The sequence below is a fragment of the Lepisma saccharinum genome, chromosome 25 (genome assembly GCF_977018435.1).
Source record: "Lepisma saccharinum chromosome 25, izLepSacc3.1, whole genome shotgun sequence".
In the NCBI taxonomy this organism is placed as follows: Eukaryota; Metazoa; Arthropoda; class Insecta; order Zygentoma; family Lepismatidae; genus Lepisma; species Lepisma saccharinum.
This window is the reverse complement of record NC_139253.1, coordinates 9,950,416-9,975,437: the sequence shown is the minus strand read 5'-3', so window position 1 is coordinate 9,975,437 and position 25,022 is coordinate 9,950,416. Positions and strand designations below refer to the sequence as shown.

The window sequence follows — 25,022 nt, the reverse complement described above, 5'->3', positions numbered from 1 at the left end:
TGCAATAAATGCTCCACAGTAATGTAACTCGCTGATTCACATAAAATTTTGGCTAATGATTTTGAGCTGGCAATGTACAAGAAATTTTAAAGAAGAAAAGTGTGTGCCATCTATTAATTAATATTGTGTGATGCTCTGAAAATATATGCCATAAAATTCTTACAAGATGATCTATGACAAAAAAAAAAGTGGAACTATAGGTTAGCATCATACAACTGTGCTCTAAATAACTGAAACAAAACACAACAAAATATTTATTGCCGATGCCGGCATTACATGTATCACTTTGTTTTCAGCATGGGCCAAAAGTCACAATCAGATAATATTTACAGTGCAAGAATGTTTTCACAAGCAAATGAAACTCTTGCTTTGACATGCATTTTTAGATGAACACTGTATCTCCAGACTTAATAATATGGAATTGTTGGGCACAGAACATCTTCATTCTCTCTATGGCATATCATTCCACAACACAATGCAGACATATTGATAGCTGGCAAACAGTTTATTATTTGACATCCATTATATTCCAGCTGCTACATTTCAAAATTACAAAAACTGACAATTATTTCAAATGTAGACACATGCTGATGTCATCACAAAGAATGGGTAAAAGCTGCCAAATTCAGATTACTTGATTCTTTTACTCTATGTTACGAAGAGCTGCAAGAAATATATGAACTATGACATATAATCCAGCCCTGGCCCAAAACCATGGTAACGGTTGAAGTTTTTGCGTGCGATGACGTGTGACCGGCCAAGTGAATGCATCACTTCAATGTGAAGTCACGTGAAATGACAAAACGACAATGTTGCAGTATGCAGATATTAAACACCAGAACAAGAACAATGTCTAGATGAGGTTGTGTACTACAGGCTATGGAAAAGGAGATGCGATAACCACTAACACCGTCAAACGGTTGGGCGGGAACTTTACGTCACATACCATGAAGAAGTAATAGGATCTGAGCTGATTATGTCCTTTGCGATTAGTCCACTCAGAATTAGTTCACTTCATCAAATGATTTACATTGTCGAATTCATTATTTGAGTTTTTTTTTTTTTTGTTTAGGGCCGTTTTTTCAATGTTCAGTTAAGGTTCATGTTAGCACGTACTGGAAGTTAGTGAAAATTTCTGTTTTTCAATGTACAGTTAGCTTGTAACTGGAACTCTGGTGGCGATTATCTTTACTGGTGCTTCTTCTTGCAGTTACGTGACGTCATGTATAAATAAATGAATAGTGACTCCAAAATGCGATTTATCATTCGTATGTGACGTCCATGATGGAACCAAGGTTTCCAAGAACTTAGGTCAATGAACTAACTAGTAGCAACCACAATGTATAGTGGAACCACAAGCAAAGAAACCTGCGCAGACTCGCGACTCCTGTGCACCGTACTCCAGTGTGGAGGGGAGGGGGAGAGTGGAGCATGCTCTCTTATAGTCCGAGTTAAACGGAAGAGGAGGAAGGTTCTTTTTCTTGTGGTCGCTCTTGTAAGTAAGGGGAACTGGGATTGACCATTCATCTATTTTATCACTTCTTCATAATCTCAATTGACTTAAATGGCCGGAAGAGCAAAGTAAATTTATCAAATAAAAATACAAAGACGTACCGTTTAATAAATAACCAAAATGGAATGAAAAGTTAACAGTTTGTATTTTTATTGCTTTATGTGAATATGTAGGGAAAAAGCGAGAGAGAATTGTACACCAATGGTAAAGAAATGGTAGGCGAAGTATTTACCAGGATTATAATCCCTACATTCCTGCTCATAATAAGGAGTCGAAGTTTTTCTTGCTTAAGGATCTTTCTTCGATGTAAACCTAAAAGTTGACTTTTCAGATTACGTACATAATCTTCTGGGCAGAAATGCGCACTGCAGATTCTAGCATTAGCATGATTCACGTTAGCGTTTCCACACGAATCCAAAGCTCGGTGACCGAAGAATCCTTTTGAAAAACGTACATAACGTATATATTATGTTCAACGTACTTGGAAAATGTATCTTGTGCTGAACTAAAATAAATAATAATAACAAGTGGTGTGCGGTATCTCGGAAAGTCAGGACCGGGATAGGAAAGAAAAATTCTGTCCCTATCACGACTTCAGCAAATGACTTCCCTAAATTTCTGGATCCCGAGCAGTCGGGAAATACCGAATGGTCATTTTAAAACGGTATTAATTCTTGACGTTTTCTACATTGCAAGTGTCTGGAACTTATCGGAAATTGTTAGTTTTCATTCCAGAAATGCAAAGAAAATCACTTAAGGTGAAAATGAGAATTTGAGATTTCCCGACTAGTCGAGAAATTGCGAATATTTCCCGTCCCGAATGTCGGGATTTAAAAAAAATTCCCGTTCCGATCAAAAATATTATTTCCCGCATAACAATAAATACCTATCTATATTTATTTTCAATTTGTCTGAAGCCACAAAATGTAAATGGGTGGAAATGCTCATTAGTGTACTCGATTTCGTGTGTTCAGTTTCTGGCATGGTTTCCTATCTGCATAGTGCAACACTAGCGCATAGATTTGGAATTCATTTCATGGATAAATTCACCTCTTACCGTCGTTTCGTCATTACGAGTAAACAACGGATTGGCCCAACCTATACTTCTAATAACCTTGATATAATCAATGGATTCATATATATATGAACGCTTTGCCAAGTTCTCAGATACACAAATTCTGAGAAAAAGTCCTGCAAGTCTAATCGGTAATTTACCCAGAACTGCTTAATAAAAATTATAAAATATTAAATTAAGAGAATAATATAAAGACCCATATTTCCAGTTTTAACTAAATTTTCTTCCTCATTACATACAACTAATTAAAATGAATTATCTAATTAATTTTGAATTGAGGTACATCCTGATGTTCACTAAGTGCTGGCTATATATTGCATTATCTTAAAAGTACATAGTTTATATCTTTTTGGCTTTGAAAAATTATGTGTGTGTGTAACATATATAGGCATGAGCATATATCTTACAACATCAATGTTAGTCTACCTCCAAGTTTTCATTTCCACATACAACATTATGTGAATATAAAATGCAAGGTTATGAACAAACTAAATAAATTCTATGTATGAAATTATAATTCACTGTATCTACTATGCATTCAATTATTCACTGAGCATGCAAAAATGTACTATTCATGTCTGTTTCAATTAAATTTGGAAGGTATAATTATTCAATCAGAAGTTTTGTTATGAAAGATAGAATTCTGTCAATACTTCAGTCAGAGTTAGAACAGAAAGTATGACAATATGGATTCCAGAAAAACTATGTACAAAAGAGCAAGGAACACATACATAATTTAGTAAATTTACAGAAAATTCCTCTTAATAATAGGAAACTAAATCAACTATAAATAAACAAATTTTTAGTATTCTAATGTATGTATATATTAAAAATTAAGTAAATTCAATTATAAAATAGTGTCTGTAATTTGAATTCCAGGCAAGATGTAGATATTGTTAGTTGAATAACTAAATCATTTATCAAGATAAACAGTGTTGTATACAAAGTACATGAAAAAACAAAACCAGACAAATAAACAAAAATAAAAGATCATTATTGTTTTATTTGACATTTCCACCAAAACCTTACACTTACTAAACCAAACTACTTACATTGTATCCATCAAAAGCCCATGAGTATTCATCGCTACCTAGCTGGCATCCTGGGTTAGCATCCACTCTTGTCCACCCTACTCTCATTGGTCCATTAGTCAGGACTTCAAATTCAAAATACCTGGAAAGAGTTTAGTGGACTTAAAACCAAAACTGAAACTCAAATATAAACAATTTCAAAACATCATTAGTTACATGTAAATGGAAAATATATTTTCCATGTATATCAAGCTGTACAACAGTTGAACAATCTGAAAAGATTAAATCCTTTAATGATTGGCAGAGAAATAAAGAATTAAGCCAGTTTGTTCCTCAGTTTTTGAGAGCATGAAATAGATGAACTATGTAAAAATGTACCATATCTGTTCCAGACTTACCACTTTCCAGTTGTCATTGCATATGTCTTCTCTATTCTGTACGTCCTGAAGGAGCTACCTCCACTTCCTTTGGCCTCTCGGATGAGAACTGTAAATACCATGAATGCATTACTAATTCAGTTACAAAAACAAAGAAACTAATCAACATAAATTGTAATTATATAGGCATTGCCAAACTATAATGTCCTGGCAAGACAAGTTAAGTATTCATTGTGTTGTGTCACTTGCAACTGTTCTCCCATGTCGCACACATCTTCCAAAACTCAATTATTAATCAATGAAAATGGTGATTTTACCTCTGACTCGGTCAACAATTCCTACAATGCAAGATTTTACATGGTGATTTTCTTTTTAAAAATTAATCACCAATTCTAGCCCAGATACTTTTCTGATGGCACAGTACCAGCAAAATTCCAATGAGGTGTTCAAGAATCCTAGAACTTATGCAAGATATGCTATATTATCCGACAAAATTGCATTTTACAATTGTTGTTGATTTGATTTATTTTAGTCTGCTTTTCTACTACTCTGGCTAATCACAAAGATGAGGATGAGTGATGACATGATGAAACAGATGAAGGGACACTCACAAAGAATACCTTATGCCCAGGCTGGGATTTTAACCTGGGACACCTGGCATTGTAGTGTGCTGTGCTAACCACTCTGCCACGGAGGTCAGTCAATTACTTGTTTAAAATTTGTTTTCCTTTACAATTGTAATGATACTAACATTTGAACAAATGGGACATATTTTCATATGGAAGTAATAATATTGCAATAATATTACCTTCATGAGGCTCTCCTGTGGGTGGATCTAGATTGTATCCATACACAAGCAATGTTCGGACTGTCTCACTGGCTGTATCCCTGAAAAATAAATAAACAGCATTATTCATATGAAAAGAGAGCTGTTAGAAATGTATTATTTTATTTCCTCTAAAATGTTTATCACCTGTCGAACAAAACTAGGTAAGGGGTAAAAGTGATCGTCTCATATTTGGGCGAGTGCTGCATTTGTCAGTGTTTTCCTTCAGCCACTCCAGCAAAATGAAGACTACAGGCTCTTCCTATCACATCTTTGCCACATTTCTTCCAGCATCATCATCACAATTAACATAATGGTACAAAGAAATAAGCAGCATCATTGACATAAAGCAACCAACCAATTTGTAGGATTACCTAGAGATATCATCAGGGAGTTGAATGAAGTCAAAGATGTTTTGTGGAATTTTTCAGTGTCTTGTTAATTAAGATTCAATTATTGTCAAGTACGAACCATGACAGTTTATCATATTTAGGACACTGATTCTTGAAAGTTACATTTTCATCTCAAAATACTAAGCATTGTAGTCACCAGTTCAATTGGGAATTTTGCTATAAGAATATTACAACAATTGATATGAATGCATAATATATAGAATGTCTCCAATTCGTTTCCTACGTCTTATACTCACTAAATATGCAGTCCTGGTAACGTATCTGGAGTTAAGATTTGGGGGTCACGTGTAAATATTGTACACTTACGTCTATATATGTTGCAAAATTACGTTCTTCATTACCACAATCATTCTCCATACATAAACATAACAACCATGTTTGATGATATGAACAAGTGATGTTCGGCATTCGTTGGGCTGTCTACAGCATTGCCACACTGGTCCTTCGTTACTTGCAGAGCATTTGTTGTAGCTTGGTCAGTGAGAACAACAAGGTAGAAGAGCATGTGGAATGCGGACTTTGATTAGAGGTAAGTTTGGCAATGGTGTTCGAGAGTTCTTCTAGAAAAATGGTTGTAAGGAAGCTAGTGCTACAAAACTTATATTTTGTTACAATATGTGCTCATTGGGAAAAGATTTAACTGATATCCTCACAAAACTTTTTCCGGTAAGGTTAGGGTAATAAAGTACCTTGAATTTCGTTAATATTTGGTAGATTAACTAATTTTGGCCTTCTGATCAGTACATTATAAACTGGTAGCCACACAAACCATGCACAGGTAGCCCCACAAAACAATGATGGATAGCCCCACAAACCATTCACAGATAGCCCCACAAACTATTTCCTGTAAGGTTAGGTTAGGTTAGGTTAGGCAAGCTTAGTTAAAATTTTGTTAGTAAAACAATGCTTTAAAAAAAAATCTCAACTATCATCAGCTTTTTTCACAATTTCCAGACATGGCCCCCACATTTTAGCAACAGATTCATGATTAGAAGGCCAAATTTAGTTAGTATACCAAATATTAACAAAATTGGAGATATTCTCTATATTCTGCATTCGCTCCCAAAAATTTTTTACACACACACACATGCATTCACCCACCCACACAGAGGTAGACCTGAAGGAAGAGGAGAGGGAGAGGGAGAGCGAGAGCGAGAGAGAGAGAGAGAGAGAGAGAGAGAGAATACATACCTATTAGCTTTTTTAATGGCATCATCAACTTTACCGTAAGGCACAAGATGTGGGCTGCGTCTCATGTCTGGATCCTGGAATCAAAGGAGTGCCCCATTACCTCCAGTTGGAAACAGTCACTTTAAAAAACTCACTTAAACAAAATATTAATAACAATACAGTGAAAACCCTGATTTACATTTTCCCACATTATACATTCAATCTCAATGGTACGAACGTAGCAAAATGTTATAAAATTTTTGTCCATTTTTTTCAATGTGGTCCCTGAAAAACATAAAATCGAGGTTCCACTGTAATACTTTTTATCACCACAAATATTTTTAACATCAGTGATAGCTAAATTGATCAAATCAGATAGGATTACTAGAGAACATTTTATCTGAATTTTAGAAAACTGTACATCAGATATTTATTTATCCATCATCTGGGCAACCTTTCTATCAGCAGTATTATACATTGCTTTTAAAACAGACACTATTTAATTAGATACATTAATAACTGCATCATTACCTCATTCAGACCATAGGTCCATCCCTGTTGGATGCGCTCCTTGGCCCAGAGGTTGTGAGTGTTCTCTGCCAGCTGGTCGACCAATTCTTCCATCTTTGGAGTCAGAGTAATTGCACTTAGATCCAGTGGAGCGGGTTTGTACCCATTTGGCTGCAAGAATGGCTCGTTTGGAAGTCTCGTAGATCTGATTCGGGAAGGCGGCTTGTCCATGGAAATGTAATATCCTAATGCAAGGATGGTTCTGGAAGGAATTAATACTTTTTAATAATTGGTTCCATACATAATGTAATCCATAAATATAGTGTATTCAGTTTGGCTTTACAGACCTTTTAGATTTAAGAAACAGAATTATAATTACATTCACTCTGTTGAATGTTTATATAACCACCACCACTCCTCAATAAGATAATTACAAAGGTATTTAAAAGTAATTATGTTTGGAAATTTCCTTCAATGTTTCAGTCCCATTTCTAGGCACTTACTCAGGTATTTCTAAGATTTTAAAACATATAAATGCCACCCAAAATGGGTTACAACAAGAGAGCAAGGTTAAAATAGGAAGGTTGGGGGGTTGGTAACACTGAATATCTGCCATTCCTATGTTTTTCTTATTAGCTGTGATATTGTAAACATGTGCCCTGTGATAAATGAGCCACCACGTGTGAAATTCATGGAGAAATCTGTTCTTTGCATGCTGAAAAAAGCATGGTTCAGCTCAAATTCTTTGTCAAATGAGAGTTGCGTATGAGCTAGATTTTATGTGACAAGTATGTTACAGAGTGGTGCAAGACGTTTTATGCTGAACGAACAGATGTGCATAATAATGGGGGTAGAGGACAGGTTGTTCTTTTTCATGACATTACATGCCCTCACTCAGCTGCAAGCAAAAATTCTCTGCTGTATTTGACCACCCACCCTACATAACAGACATCATCCTGCTGATTTCCATGTCCAATAAGACATCGTGGCTATGAAATCAACACTTCAACACAAATCAAGTGTTATGGGTGGTGTTCATGACTGGTTCTGTTTCCAGAATCTTCAATAAAGCAATAGAGAAACTCGTCCCACAATTGGACAAATATCTGAACTCCAAAGAAAACTCAGAAGTAGCTAATACAGTATGCGTCAAAATATACAGTACTGAAACTCGCTCACCTCAAACGTGCATGTGCATTTGTCGATGGGGCATAGCTCCAGCCGCTCGTGTTCTCAGTAGTGAAAAGAAAGTTTTAAACTTACTAATAGTGTGTATGTTAGTGTTTCTTTCAGGATAAATAAACTCACAGATGGCAACAATGTAATGTTCGTCTTTTAATTTCAGTACTGTATACTTTGGCACATACTGTATGTAGGTAATTCATGCATATCGCAAATAATTTTTATTTGTTCACATTTCCTTTACAGCCTATTGGATGTTGATGTCCAAACAGCCATAATAACAATTATATTGTAAAGACTATTCTCATTAATTTTAAATTGTTACAGCATTCAAGTATTGGTACTAGTATTGATCCAAGCAATATCAGCCCAATCTTAATTCAAAAATCACACACTGTCTTTGCAGAAAGATGTACAGGAGGATGAAAGAAACAATAGGTTTTGCTATTCACAGACACATTCACCAACTGATATACAAGAGCTACATCTCACACAAACCTAATGCAATTACTTACTTGAGTGTCTGAACAGCAAGCTGAGAGTCGTAACGTTTTTCTGCATGGGGCAGTTTCTCAAATTGTGTCAGGCATGGATGTACTTTGCGAATATCATCTCGTCTTTCACCAAACACCCACCCGGCCTCTATCTTGTTCATGGCCCACATCTCATGGATATTTTCGGCTAACTTATCTCTAATGCTTTCAACATAAGCTGGAAGAGATACCTGCCAAAATAATTAGTAATATGTTACATATAAGAGCATTGCAATAGGTGTACTAATTTTATTGATGTTATTGAAGGAAAAATATACACTGCAACCTCAGTTTATCTCCTTGAAGTTTATATATTCCTGCATTATGCAATTAACTTCCTGCTTTTAATAAAGAAATATACTATAAAAATAAACCTGGAGTTTACATTTGACTGCTTTTTAAGTTCCTTTGCCACATGTCTTAGAAAATGTAAAGTCAAGATTTTGCTGTACTCTTTGCATAAACAGAAGGGGAATTGTTTTAAGTCCACTTTATCCACAGAGAGGCTAACAGGGACTGTATCTACAGTCCAAAGTGGGATCGACAGTACTCTCTGCTTCAGGACATATGTTACTAAAATAAGCAGTTAACAAATACTAAACAATTTGTCACAAAGTAAATAATTACAGTAAGAAATACATATTTTTAAAAATGAGTGAATTGTTTCTTGCTGTGCATTCAACTTTCAGTTTTCACAATCTGGAAATATTAAAGTTATTTCAATATGAGTTCAAAATAAGGTTTCTGCTTTTAGGACTTTCAATTACTATTATTTGAAACCAGTTTTGAAAAGATATATTTCACTATTCTAATTACGCCATTCTTTTTTTTAAAAAAATACATATATTAAAATTGAGTCTGAAATAGATGGAATGCCAATTTATAATGAATACTTTTCTCTCTTATTTGTAAATACAACGTATGGCTAGTTTCCGTCTACCGGATATTTATCCAGCCGAGCAGAAGAAATACGACCTCCTCGTCCCCCTCTAAGATATATGCATCAGTTGGCAGCCCTGATTAATTAACTAAACTAATCGCAAGCCTCCGGGGAGTCGTGTGCTTCATGTTGGTAGCCCTTGCGAAAAGCCGCGAAATTTGTACGATCCGTGGGGGAAGGGATTAGGTTTCTCTCTTGCTGGCTGATGAGCAAAAGAGACTTTGCCATCCGACGAGATATGACACTAACTTCCATAAATTCTCCACACGGCCGCGATTAAGTCAAAATATTAGTTTACGCCGTTAGGTACATCCTACAATTTATCACAAGATTATCGAAAAAGCACAACAGCTTGTTTTAATTCTCTTTTATGTACAGATAATCTCATCGGCATTGGTTCAGGACTTGGAATGGAGAAGAAGAAACTGTATGGACTTATATGGTGCAAAAGATAAACAGGGTTGGCCTGGTTCAGACTCCAATGTAAAAGAATAGGGAAGGAGATACGAAACTTTGTGATGGAAATAAGTGAATCGAAATAAGTGAGAGACCGACACGGCGTAGTTGTGGGGTGGGTGTAGAGACACAAATAAATTTCGCACATTGTGTCTAGACAAAGAGGGAAGGAAGTTGAGAGGGGACAGGATGGCAGTGAACTCCTAATAACCAAATAGGGGAGAAGAAAAGAAGGAGCTATAGAAATAATCACTATTATTGTAAGGTATCTACAGCTACATAGGTTAATACTTGAAATTAGATTCAATTCCATTGAATGCGAAACTCTGAAAAGCTCCCCCACCTCGGAATCAAAGGCTGTTTATCTGGAAACAGGGCGCAATAATGTGACTTCTCGTACATCCTGCGTCGCCAAACAGGTAGATAAATATTTATTTCTCAGGAATTAGTGTTTGGAATTAACAGTTACTTTTTCAAGTAACGAGTAACTAACTTACTTCTCGTACATTGTAACAGTATTGAACATAATTATAATTTTGCTCAAACAAAGAAAATTTAATCGTTATAAATTATATACATTTCTTACGAGCAAATTGCTTTGCACCACACAATTTTTCCAAGTATAATGGTGTACTTTGAATTTTCTTATCTCTATATTTTCATATTTAAACATATTGCATTCAAATATCTGTAATAGTATCTTACAGTTATTTTTAAAGTAAGTTAAAAAGTAACTTTCCTAACACTGAGAGGTATATATGATGGGATGCATAAAATTATTTAATTCTGGTATAAATGCTTTTGCTTTATGCACAAAGAGGATAACCGAAGACGAGTATTTGCGATACGACAATCATATGTCCCTCCTCCGGAATGGAGCGCATGATATCTTTGCGAGAAGGGAATATATACAAGGCCTGTTCCAAAAGTAATGAGACTAATTAAAACTAGGTTCAAATACACGTAATATTCTTCAAAATAGGGTCCTTGAGCGTCCATACAGCAGTGCAGGAAGTCTTGATCTGAGATGCCTTGCAGAGTACTCGTCACGGCTTCTTGGACCCTTTCAATAGTCCCAAAACGGTGTCTCTTCAGGCCGAATTTGAGTATCGGAAACAAAGATAAGTCGTTCGGGCCCAGGTACTGGATGTACGGTGGTTGCGAAAGCGTTTTCCTAACCAGAAATTCCCTAACTTGTAGCAATGAGTGAGATTGTGCGTTGTCGTGGTGGAGACACCAGGTGTCTGCAATCTCTGGGCGGACGCGGGCGACTCTTTTTCTCAAGCGATCGAGCACCTTCATGTAAAACTTTGCAGTTCCACCTTATCTGCGATTAATCACACACTCAAATGTCGGCCAGAGTCCAAAACAGACGTCACCTGAGTCACATGGTTGGCAGTTCTGGACGTTTTTGGACAAAGTGCTTTCGACAAAGTCTCATCCCCATAGACTTGTCTTAACATTTGAAGTGTTTCGGTAGCGAATTTACCGATTTTGAAGCAAAATTTTGTCGCGTACAGCTGCTCCGAACTGCGCTGCATTTTCGGCCGTGACGCGACACTAAAACAGCTTCTCACTTTGCTGGCGATCCCAATGCTGGAACGGCTTGGAGACAACCGAGTTACATCAGACTATCTGACATCCCCCACTAACCGCCCTGCCCAATAGATCCATCCCTGACTCCTTTGACTGGCCCACCAAAAATAGTCTCATTACTTTTGGGACAGACCTTGTATAACCACTCTACTGTCTCTGAGACTCGACAATCTATATTATTTTACATGCTTTCCTTAGATTTGCATTGTACAGTCACGGACACTTCCTGGTTATAACGATCCCACTGAAAGTCAATGAAATTCTTATAATCCAGAAGAGTCCGTGAGTGTACATAACTGAATGAAATCTAATAGATATTTACCCCCACACCCCCCTCACTTATAATAACAGAAAAAGAGAGAAGGTATTTTTTTCATGTGTGTGTGAATGTAAATGAAAATTTTCTCGTTTAATAATTTAGAGCTTGTTATATGATTTTACACTGGAAAGGCGAGAGAATTAAACAGATTTTGGAACTGGAAGAATATTTAATTTCTTTTCGGAGAACATGGGAATTTTGAAGGAATTTCCTAATTTCGAATGCGTAGTCCTTGTAAACTTCGCGCGAAATGAAATGATTTCCTTCTTGGAGCTGTCGATTAAATTAGAGAGCTCAGCTGCATTACCTCCAACTTGTAGGTTTGTGTCACTTGTCACAGACTTTTCAGAAGGAAATAGAATTTCCTGGGCTGTCCTTCCAAATCCGTTTCCACATTGGACACATGGCATAACTAATTTGGAATAGTAAAATCATAGTTTTACTTAAACGTATATATGGGCACTATTTAGACAGGATAGAACTAGTTTTCAACCACATTTTGCATTTAAACGGATTCGTATTCAGTTTCTGTTTTCCGCGAGAACTCTCGGTAACTTTCAATTCCTAGCTGCAGTTGGAGTTTTGATTAGTTTCTGTCGCAACTTCGTTTAACGAGAGGCAAAGTCCCGCCCAGAGCCAATTGGAAACACTGTAAAGGCGCTTAAAAGTACGCTCGGGACAATTCGTGTTGGAGTTAACCCTGAAGAAATCCTTTCATTTTATGGTACTCTGCGACAGAAGTTGATTTTTAGTATCAGTACCACGCACACGATGCCACCCACCGCTGGCCTGTGACTATTTTCGTGGTTATTTTGCTCCAAGATGCATACATATAGGCGAGTTAATAAGTTACTTCTTTTTTGTTCGGAATCTTTCGCTGTACTTGTTCTCGAAGCAGATTGGACGCTAAATTTGACAATGTTTACGTTCCTAACTACCAAAATGTGGTCCCACCGGAACCCGTTAAGATTTTTTTAAAAGTAAAAACCAATGAACAAATATAAGCTATAGTTCAGCAGCTGACAAATCTTGTGTTATCATTGCAGGATTAATAGTGTGTTGAATTGGTTCGTCAAGAACAGTAAAATAATAGCTTATCTAGTCTTCACAAACGAACCACTTCCAATAATTCACGTGTGTGTGTGTGTGTTTACATTTTATATTAAATGTTATGCCAAATGAATTAATTTTCTTATTCTTATCAAGATGCAATCCGTCGATGGTCTTTGTGATCGGGAATTTCTATGTGATGTAGATCGGATGCGTTCATAAATATACACGAAATAGGAGTTCTGTGTGCTTCTATTTACAATTAAGGCTTTCCAAGGATAATTCAAAGTAACGTGGAGAATTAAGTGCAACAAGTTGTTAAAATTATACTATTATTATTCCTCATAAAATCTAGGACGAGTTTCTGGAATGTCCATTCTGGCCATCCTGTATGAAATCACCTTGATTCTTACAGCACATGCATAGATTACTATGGATTGAACACTATACGCAATAAGTTGGTTCGTTAGATTACTTGGCTCTAACCATCATAAACATTGTTAGTTTTTAGCCAGAAGTTCTAATTGAGTGACTGAAAATTACGACGTCATAACCCATATAAAAGAGGCGGATCCATGAAACGTAACACTCTCTTGCTCTTGGAGACCCTAAGTATTAAACAGATCTGTAGCACAAAATCAAGTTGCCTCAGACCCATTCACCATCACGGAACAAGGTGAACTCCTTGAGGTAGTTTGAAAAATCCTTTTGTTGGGTTTTTTGATTGATTGATTTGCTTTTCTCTTCTGCCACTTTTGGCTAATTCCAAAGATGAGGATGAGTGATGATATGATGAAGTGGATGAAAGGACACTCATAAAAAACACCCATATCCAGACTGGGATTCGAACTCGGGACTCCTAACGTGGTAGCGCGCTGTGCTAACTACTTCTCCACGGAAGTAGGCTTCTCCTGTTTGGGATACTCTATAAGGTGCCAGGTCAATTAATCAGACGGGCCATCACAATTATTTAATTATCATATTAAGTAACAACTTTCGATTGAATCGGTATGTTTTTATTATTCATAAGGTTTAAGCCTGATTGGTTGGCTGATTCCCATAAGAACCCCACAGAATAATATAACGGCTTAGGGAAACCCGGTAAATGACATACATCAAATACCTGAACTGACCTGAATACTTCTGCAGTAAACTGAATCCTTGTATATTCTTGAAAGTCATTCACGCCATTATTTAATAATAGGTATAAAGATGTTCCTAGTGAGAGAGACACGGTTGAACTTCAGATATTATAGACTCGCTTCGTTGCTGCTTAGGGAACAGCGTTTCTCTTTCTACGTTAGACCTCGCCGGATTAGTTGGTGGAGCCTCGCTCGCTGGATGCCGCACCGCTTTCATAACTTAGTACAGAATATTTCCCGCAAGCATTTATCTTTAGGTTTTCGCTCGACTTAGAGATAACATCCCAGATTCTCCATTCAGCATCTCCCATGAATATGGATGCGATACGGAGCCCCTTGGTAAACCCACAGCCCAACGAAGCGACTGGCACTACGTGAGCAGCGAAGCTAATCTGTTCATATTGAATGAGTAAACACAATGGGGAGTGACAAGCAGTATGTGTCCGGGATTTGATGGGGGAGAGAAGGGAGGGGGATACGATCGAATATCGATCTGGTTTTTCGACAGCCTTTTGAATTCGAGAAACGATCTATTGCCTTTATTGGTGTGGCATTTTTCTCCCGCTTGTGAAAAAAGAAAAGTAAAACTATTTCTTTGCTTGATAAGAATGCAGTCGACTGTTCGAACGACGCTTTCAGGTCTCCAAACCTCACACAGAATTAGTATGCATGCATTGTTTTCAAAGAACAAAAAGCTGTTTTTGAAACTGTGTTTTTAAAAATTATTCCATTGGATTTGCATTGTTTATAAAAGGTTACTTAGTAGTTTCTATGCAATTGAAGTTTTATAAATTGTTATTTTTCACAATTTACTTTCAACGACCACTGGTAAGCATGAAGTAATTCAGACCTATCTTGGTAGCTTCTTGGATCTAAGCAGTAGAGACTCCGCCAGACACTTTGGGTATTGTCCACAGTAATATATTTGATCGTCTGCTTCATAAAGGAATCTTTGAGTGTTTTTTCCTCAATTCAAGCTTTACCGAACTAATTTAACGTACAAAGTAAATAATGTGGAAAATTAATTGCATCATACCGTTCAAATTATAATATTTTTTCAGAAGGCAAAGGTTTTTTAGGTGACGTCATCCAGTCCTTTTCATTGAATGTCGTGTACGCATGGTAGTATTTAAGGAGGTTGAGGAGTCAAAGGCCTTCCCATATTTTTCATTAATTTTAATGTGAAAATAATCAAAACTAAACTTGAAGAACAACCCAATGTAAGGAAAGGCTCTGAACATTTTATGTATGGTTTATTTATTTATTTATTTCAGAAATTGAACGCAACAGGTATATTACCCATTAATGGCGTTCATTATACAATAATTTTGTGATAACATTATTGAAATATTGCACAGATGAATCTAGTATGTATATACAGAAAACATTTAACAAACATACAATTGTAATTTTAGTATATTCCTTTTCAAAATTGCGGTCGGGCAAAATAAGTGCACAATGTTTTCAATTTTGATGGTATCATTAAATGTTTTACACATATTCCAAATTGGGGATATTGTCAGAGCGTTGGTTCTATTACGACGGAGGCTGAAGAGTTGTCTTCTTGGTCGTAATTTGCTTGAGGGGACGTAGAAGTCGAGCTGTGACAGGGCGAAAGGAGCTTCAATGAGATTATTTAAAATTTTGTGGAGGAAAATGAGCTGATGCATAATGCGTCTGTTGTTGAGAGTTGTTAGGTTAAAATATCTGAGAAGGTTCTCACGGGATTCCATTTGAGGGTATATACCATCTAGTTTGTACTTTAAGTGTCTTAAGAATTTACTTTGAATTTGTTCTATTTCGTTTATATCTTGCTGGGTTTGAGGGTGCCACACTATACTTGCGTATTCAATTTTCGCTCTAACGTAAGCATTATAGAGCATCATTAAGCTTCCGACATTTTTGAACTCTTTGCATGTACGCTTTATAAATCCCAGAAGTCTGTAAGCCTCGTTTGTTGTGAAGTTAACGTGCCCGTGAAATGTATGTTTAGAATCAAGTAGGGGACCTAGAGCTACTAACTAACTAAGTAACTAACTCTCTAGCCTTCTTAAACCCGAAGGTTCATGGCTGCAGCAACACAGGCCTTCCATGTTTCCCTATTTTGAGCAAGTTCTATATACTCTTTTCCATCCCTACCGATTTCCCTTAGGTCCATCTCAACGTTGTCCCTCCATCTTCGTCTTGGCCTTCCTACTGGTCTCTTACCATCAGGTTTCCCAACAAGAATCCTGTAAACTCCTCGTTCCTCTCCCATTCGTGCCACCAGGCCTGCCCAACTAAGTCTTCTTGATTTAATTATTCTAATAATATCTGGACATGAATACAAATTATGTAGTTCTAAATTATGTTTAAGCATCAGTGTGATAAGATACATGGCTGGTACTTACATTACTAGTATCAACAGGAACAGGTACAAAAGCTGTGTCATCTTCAATGTGCCACGGCCCAGCCAGAACTCCCTTGTGAAGGTTGCCGAAATAGAAGCAAGGATCTATTGAGAGTATCTGAGTGGGAAGAAGGCTCTCCACAAGTGGGGAGAACTCTTCCGGAGGAGGGTACTTCAAGCGACCGTGGTCTCCACCAAGAAGAAAACGACAACTGAAACAAGGACAGCACAAGTAATTACCAAAACTCATACCAACAGCCTATTTTTGCAAGCATTTTCACCACTGGATAATCTTCTGATTATCTCCTGCACATGCTATAAAATTAATTCATATTTAGTAGTGAGATTGATATGAAATTTTTCAGATACTGTAAAGTGATCCAATACAGAAATGCTGAATATTTCATGGAGAACTTGAATGATTCATTTGCCTTAACATGTCTGCAATTGATTTTGCCATTAACCCTTATCCAGGCAAGCTATTTTTGTAACATGTCCGGGCAAGCAGTGTTTGTCGGACACTGCTTTGTTTTAAATGGATTTTGCCCTTCTAATGCGAGATTTTAATTTTTCAGCCCTATGGAAACAAGCCAGTGACATGATATTTAACCTCATCATCATTGTTATGTCCATAATTCTTGTATTCATCATCATCATCATCATAATTGCATGTTGTATTTTTTGCAGCATACTATATGAAACATGTTAGGGCAAAAGGTAGTGTGAGGAAATAGTTTTATTTGCTCATATATTTTTCATTTTCTTTATTTTAGTGTCAATAATATTTTTATGTGATGTCTTATTGTTAATACATATTCAAGTAGACTTCTTTACATATCAATTGTACACTGTGTCCAACAGCACAGCTTCCCTGTTTATGTAAATGAAATGGAAAATATTTCTTTTAAGCCTGGCCTTCTTTATCAAACAAAGTCAAATATTGTTAAATGAGAAAAAAGAGAGAAACAAAGTCAAAAAATATCATGATCACAGGAAGTATCGTTTGGAGTATGTGACAAAAAATATAAGCAACAGTGTCTGATAGACACTGGTTGCCCGATAAAAGGTTAAAAAAGGAACTTAGTATCTAGAAATGTATTTTAAATACATAAAATGTATCTCTATCTTCATAAAAATTATAGATAGATTAATATGAATTATTAACCAATACTAATGAGATACTGAGGCTCTCACGTAGCCATAGCCAAATGGTTAGCAGTTCCACCTTTGGTGCAAGCAGTCCAGGGTTCGATTCCCAGTAGGAGCCCCAAAATTTTGGCCTTATGAGGATAATTGGGGAACTACTTGAAAAGAACAAGCAGTGGGCTCCAGTCTCAGAAGCCAAAAGCAGCGGTCATGGGACTTGATGCACTGACCACACGTCATCCAATAAAAAAGCTGCTCTGGCCTGTAGAGAGCTGTTGCACCTTGGAGTCCAGGTCAACACGACACTGCTTCACAAGAAAAAACACCTCTGCCTGAAACAAAAAACTGCATGAAAATGAAAAGCTGCAAAGGGCTAGTTCACATCAGGAATATTGGATCCCTGTTTACTCAGTCCACTTCTTGTCTAGTTTTACAGAGTGCTTTGAGTTTTTACCTTATATTCTTCCTTCTTATCCTGATGTCACAAGTGAGATAGCCTTTTGCAGCATTTTAGTTTCATGCTCTTTTTTGTTTTGTTCTGTTTCCTGCTTATAAGTAGGCTGTGTAATGAGACAATTATTATAAAAGAGTTTGAACTTTACACCATGTGTCATGAGCATCATAAATAGTGTAAAGGAATCCAAGTGGTTTGAAAATTTGGATTATTATTTAAGGTATCTGTCTAGACATTAGTGTTTTACACTAGTAATAATAAGCTACTGATATAAAATGTACCAAATCTGATACCAATAACCAATATTCAACAGATCATAAAAGAACCATACATATTATTTAAATCCTTGAAAAATGTATGTAATCATGGGAATATAATGGGTTTATTTTGGAGAGAGAAACTGCATTCAAAAATCTATTTGTGAAATCACACTACATAAATTATGCCTTTATATTCATTTAAAAAAAAATAACAATAACAGTTTTACACTCAATTGCAGGCTTTTTATAGAAGTATTAGATCAAAAGAATTATGAACACTTTTACCATTAAAGGCACATACCAATGTACTTATACAGCTGGTACTAAAAGAGTAATGATTTATCTTCCATAGGTCTAATAAATATAACAAAATAAAAAAATGGAAGAATTACATTCTTAATTACAATTTAATTAGAAAAAAAATATTAGTAAATTTATAGGCAATTTTCTGATGCATTGATACCTATTAATCTGCCCTACCTATGTGTCTTCTAAAATCATTAAAGGTATACATATTCACCAGTGGAACACAATGATGCTTACCTCAGCTTTGATGAGCAACTGATAACAGGGAAGAACATGCCATCCAGATTGAAGTTTCTGAATGCACCTCGGACTTTTATTCCATTAAATGTAAAGGAAATCATAGGCACCGTAAGATCAAGGGCACAACCAATGATATCACCCTTCTTGATATAAGGCTCAGTCAAACCTGGAATGACTATTGTGCTTCTGCCACCTGGAGCAAAGCAAAACGAAAATGGCAGAAATATTAGTGACTGATAGTAAAACAACCGATGCAAACAAATTTGATGCAACAACACTTCCCATTACATCTACTTGCACACACTAGATTGTTTGCTGGCCTTCACTGCATACTGGTAAGTTTCATAATATATTGTCTAGTATTGCTGTCTCTAATCAAAACTGTTTGGAATCTGTCAAGTTGCAGAACATAAACAACCATACAATGTGTACTTGTAAACTTCATTCATTTTTTTTTCAGAAACCCTGTACAAATGCTTCAATATTGTGTGAAAGAATTGAAATCATGGGTAACAAACAAGTAAATATTCATTCGTATAATTTATAATACAATTGTTCATAACGATTAATAACAAAATGGCAGGACTGTACTCCATTAGGAATACAGAAATATAGAATCAGTGAAGTTATCAGCAATTTTAATTATAAACTGATGCATTGACATATTGTACAGACATAGAGAACCGACCAATCTCCATGAGACATTCCTTAAAAATAAGAATACAAGCATTTCTAACACACTTTTGTTCCCCGATTGTGATTCTTATCTAAAATAATTAGCATGCTTTGTTCGAAGTTGAATTCAGAGACAACATAATGGAGTAGCATCCAATGATTCTTACCTGTCCACAAAGCAGAACCATCAAATCCGAATGAATACAGATCATCACCTACGCCATTTCCACCCCACTTCTCCCCACCTCCTGGATAGGGTACATACCTACAGCAGAGAGAAGGAAAACAAGATTACAAATTGAATAGAATGAAAATGTAATGCATTACGCACTGGCACATGCAGGAAATGTATGCAGGCTCGAGCAGAATGTGAATTCAAAGCAACAAATTCCATTGATTGTCATTTTCTGTGCAGGTAAAACAATAGAAGCAAGAAATCAGACGAGGCCAGGGCTGTCTCGGTAGCTCACTTGGTAAAGCAATGGTACAGTATGCCAGACACCCAGGTTCAAGTCATGGTCAAATAATTCTCTGAATGTTAGTGACAATGTTTCTACTTAGCATGCAATGTTAATTGGGCATTATCCATTGTCTAGTGCTTTTAACAACACTTCTCTCATCTCCAGGTGAACAAATTTATCTTTGGGTGAAGATGAAAGAGGAGGTGTTCTCTTGATATGTACTGTTAGAATAAGTATAGTTAAAAGCATGAGACAATGGATAATCTCCAATTAACATTGCATGCTAAGCCCTGGTCACATCTGCATCTTTTGCTACTACAATGTTGTACCGGCATTGCTTCAAATTCAATGTAAACAAATGTGATCAAAACTTCACCATGAGTCCAATAAACTATAGATTCAGAGAAACACATTTTCACTGACTATTTTAAAAAACCCTTGTAAATCTTCAAAGACTAAGAAAGATAACTATGATCACCTTTCAAAAACATCTAACATGAAATATTTTTAAATGAAATGAGTAATAGAGAATGCAGTTATAAAAATAATAATCCCAAAGCATCTAATGATACATACCCTGCAGTGTTGGCCCATCCGATTCTCAAATGGGGCATCATGTGGGTTGTCTGCTCAATATGATCCAAAGTGACCTCAAAATACCACTTCTGGTACATTGCTGATCCGTCCACTCTACCAATAAAAATGTTTGGCCCAACGCTGAAATTTTGGAAATATGTTGATTAAAGTGATGAAAACAAACAGATAATGTTTGTTAGAAAATTAATAAGAAACAAAAATGTGTAAAGAAAGGCAGAGAGAGAGAGAGAGAGAGAGAGAGAGAGAGAGAGAGAGAGAGAGAGAGAGAGAGAGAGAGACAGAGAGAGAGAGAGAGAAAGAGAAAGAGACAGAGAGAGAGAGAGACAGAGACAGAGACAGAGACAGAGAGAGAAAGAGACAGAGACAGAGACAGAGAGAGAGTGAGAGAGAGAGAGAGAGAGAGAGAGAGAATTTCACACTTTGCAGCTGAGGATCAAGTTCTGCAATCTTTGCTGCTTGGCTACTAAACAGTAATATAAATATATCTGAATTTACATGCAGCAATATACACGAATCGTCATTTTCTTCATAACTGCATACCTATTTGTCAATCTACTCTGGTAAAAGGCATGTAATAAGTTCAGTAAATCAAAGTTAGGATAATTATATTCTTTACATATTCATTGGTCAATTTCCACTGTAGAAGTGAAGAACTCTAATGACGACTTACCTTGAAACATGATCTACCAGCTGTGTTTGCAGCAGTAGATTTTTCCCTGGGAGTAAGAAGTCGCAAATGTTGTTTTGTGAGCTACGTACAGCAACCCCGTTACCAACGCACAGGGAGCACAGCACATCCAGGACTTTGGGGTCTCTGCCATGCTTCTCAAGCAGTGATATGATGACTTTGATGTGTTCGTCCTGCAAATAAGTAAATACATGCATTGTGTACAGCAGGGTTGTACAGATATTGACCCACTTTTGTCATACAATATTTGCATATAATTAACAGGATATAGAGACTTTGCAAAAGTGTCAAGCAGCATTTTGCAGAACATGCAAGATATTGATACTGTGCAAATATTTTAGCTGGCAACAGGGATTTGATTCATACAAGCTGATGCTGATATCAGTACATCAGCATTGATTTCAACTGATGCCTACAAAATAACATTCCAGAAAAGTATTATTACAGACTACTACTAAAGGTATTTTCTACTCTTATGGCAGCTGATCCTAATGCTGGCAAGGGAAGTGGGAAATAGGGAAGCGACCAATCCAGCAACAGCAAGTGGAACGAGGTTCACGTAATAGTTCCTCCCCTCAACGTTGTGACTCTCGGTGCCACCGCTGTTGTTCGGTTGGTAATCCCCACTCTCCACTACACTTGCCAGAACTAGGACTGACGTTGTAAGAGTAGAAAAATCATTACACAATCCCTGTCACTTGATTGGTTTACCCCATCTGACTAGTTAGAACTTGTCTCATAGCATCTACAACGAACTTACCCTCATCATGTTCAAGGCCTCAGGGGAATCAATGAGCACACAGTGGAGTACGTCTAACATTCCACTGCCTTCGCCTGAGGCTTGTGAGCCGAGCCGTCCGAAGAGCCAGTTCAACCTATTGGAGTTCGCAAATTGTGCACAATTTGTATGATTTCCTTTAATTATTGCAGCTGAAAAGATCAAAAGTGGCAAATAAAAGCTTTGATTCTTATAAGTGTTCTGATAAAACTAGGAGTGAGCCAATACCACATTGAACAGACATCAATGCTGAAAATTGTAATCATTAAAAATTGTTCAATGTCATTAATATTAATATTTAAGTACTCCACTGCAATTATATGTATCAATTTACCAGAGTTTTGGTTTAAAATATTCAAGAATTAAATCGGAACATTAAAATAGCTGTCATTTAATCATAAAATCCATTATTCACACAATACTGACACATATTTTCCAGGATATTTAGGCTCTATGAACATGTCATGCAGAATTCTTGAGAACTCCACAAAAATAGCCAAACCCTGGAAAAGTATCTGCTGGTATCAATGAACAAATATCCAATAGCGGTATCAGCTGATACCTATACATTGACATCAGTATCAGTTCAGCTCTAAAACATTACATGCATATTGCAGAAATTCTGTTTCATTCTACTAGTTTATTACATCACTTGAAAAACCTAAACATAAATTGACAACAGAATGATGTGAAGATTAATTGGAAAAACATTGGCTTTACCTATGTTTAATCCTGGTGTTATGCTACAACTACAAATGAGCAGCTCGCAACTGATGGTCCATGCAAGTGTAGATGAAATGTACAGGGTGACCACTCTAGGACCATGATAAAATTCAAATAAAATTCACGGTTTTCAAGGTGAACTTTTCAAAAATTCAAGAGTACAAGCAGATGTTTTCTCTATTTCAACTTTACGTATTATTTCCTCTCGCTACTTACACACAAATATATTAACAATATAAAGGGTCTGTGTGATTCCAATGTATCCAAAAATTCTAATTTAATTCATTTAAATGGTATATGTATTTAAAATATTTAATTTAAGGTGCAGAGTTTACATTTGCCATTCACATCCTTAGACTTGAAATACATCTAAAACACAAGTCACAAATGTTACGGGATATACCAATCTACGAAAAATTATTAATTGTACAAAAGTTTCGAACTCAAATTTAATTAATCAACTTCAAGATTCTTATCTTGCAATAATCTTCAGTCTGTCAGATAGATTGTTCTGCAAAGGACACTAACAAAGTAAACAGATTGAGAGAATTCTGTTTTATCTTCCAAGCAGCTTTCTATTCCTCCTGGATAAAAATAAAAACTAAACTGTGAAAAACTTGCCTCAGGGCATTTATAAATATGTATAAATTCAATGGAATTTGAATTAATAAAAGTTGCAATTTTTCACATTCGGAGGAAAATTCAAGCAGATTCCCGGAGCCAAAAATTCCTGCAGAATTCCCGGTGAGTAGCCACCCTGATGTATTAATGCTTGTAAAGCAAAGATGTTGCATGGTGCAGGTATAAGGATTATATTTATGTATAAAAGCTACCTGACAATCAGAAACTTACCCAGAAGCTGGTACAAGTATGCCGAGATGATCTCGAAGTTTTGGCCAGATTCCTCCCCCGTGAGAGCCGCCAAGAACCCCTGCGAAGTTATCACATTGATTTTGTCAATCGCATCCAGAATGAGGTTCAGAATACCTTCCTCCTGGAACAAGTCTTGTCGATTCCTTAGAGCTCGAAGCTTGTTCTGCTTCTCCTCATGTTCTGCAAAAGAAATCAGCATGTTGAAATTCAGAAAATTTATGAATACAATGTAATAAAAATAAGAACTAAGCCAAACGTCAAGTCAACCTTGCAGCAGGTTTTCGCATATGTAGTTCCAAACGTGCGTGCAAGAATATAGTTCCACTGAGATGGGTTCTATTCCGACACAACTGCATACTTACAAGAAAACAGTTATTTAATTTGTAATACACAGACAAAATAATACATCTATTAGCAGGTATGGACTTAATTGGTTGCAATCACTGTGCAGACGAACTTAGAACTGCAGATTCGCCAACTGCAATGTGTGAAGAGACATTGAAACTTTAGAGCGAGTCGAGCGAGACTGAATGCGTTGCAGAACGCATGGAATCGGTGATACCAGTGTTGCACATCACACTATTTTAACCCTATGTTTATTGTAGAGCGGCGAGAATGGCTGAATCTCCTGTTCAGCACGCGGTTTTACCCGAATGTTATTTGGCGCTTCATCCGAAGGGAAATGCTCTTCAAAGTCAAGCAAGTTGTTTTAAATGCATAATCCTCCTTGCGGCAACAAGATCAAAGTAAAACAGGGCGTGAGGTGAATGTGCGCACGAATTGTATCACGGGTCTTGAATGATTTGCGGTTTGAGTTTATATAGCAAGAGGAAACGATTGTTTGTTGTTTGACGACAAAAGAATCTCCGCGGTATTAAAAGATATTGCAGTGAGAAGAAACATGTTTATTATTTGGAAGAGACGTCCTTCAACTCGGTGAGTGGGGGAAGGGGGAATAAAACATGGAAGGATACCACCATGCAAAACCACCGCCAGGGCTGAAGAAACCGAAAATGAAGGGAAGGGGGAGGCTTATTGTTTCACCCACTGGCGGCAATGAAAGCTTTGTTGAAGGTGCATATTTACTGTTCCGCGCAAAGAAAGGGTGATTATCAGCAAGAAATGGACAGACCAAGATTTGAATCCTGGTTTACTGAAGTGATTCATAAATTGAAACCAGAGTAATAGCAGCAGACAATGCACCTGATTGTATATATCACCAATAACAAATCATGCTTTTTTGGTGGTATAACTTGAATTGCGTGTCTTACAGGAACGGATGTATTGCGGACGAAGCAA

The 25,022-nt window shown here is 36.6% G+C and overlaps 1 protein-coding gene across 1 annotated transcript in view; it reads right to left on the bottom strand.

The window, feature by feature from the left end:
• Positions 1-25,022, bottom strand: part of RyR (Ryanodine receptor) — a 283,432-nt gene that overhangs the window by 149,959 nt on the left and 108,451 nt on the right. Inside the window, exons 14-26 of the mRNA XM_083112077.1 lie at positions 23,703-23,903; positions 22,110-22,279; positions 21,332-21,522; positions 20,641-20,781; positions 19,771-19,868; positions 18,926-19,121; positions 16,524-16,734; positions 8,613-8,821; positions 6,937-7,177; positions 6,427-6,500; positions 4,805-4,884; positions 4,018-4,105; positions 3,641-3,761 (exon numbers count right to left, since the gene is read on the bottom strand). Coding sequence (XP_082968203.1) covers positions 3,641-3,761; positions 4,018-4,105; positions 4,805-4,884; positions 6,427-6,500; positions 6,937-7,177; positions 8,613-8,821; positions 16,524-16,734; positions 18,926-19,121; positions 19,771-19,868; positions 20,641-20,781; positions 21,332-21,522; positions 22,110-22,279; positions 23,703-23,903 — 2,021 coding nt within the window. The remainder of the gene's footprint in view (positions 1-3,640; positions 3,762-4,017; positions 4,106-4,804; positions 4,885-6,426; positions 6,501-6,936; positions 7,178-8,612; positions 8,822-16,523; positions 16,735-18,925; positions 19,122-19,770; positions 19,869-20,640; positions 20,782-21,331; positions 21,523-22,109; positions 22,280-23,702; positions 23,904-25,022) is intronic.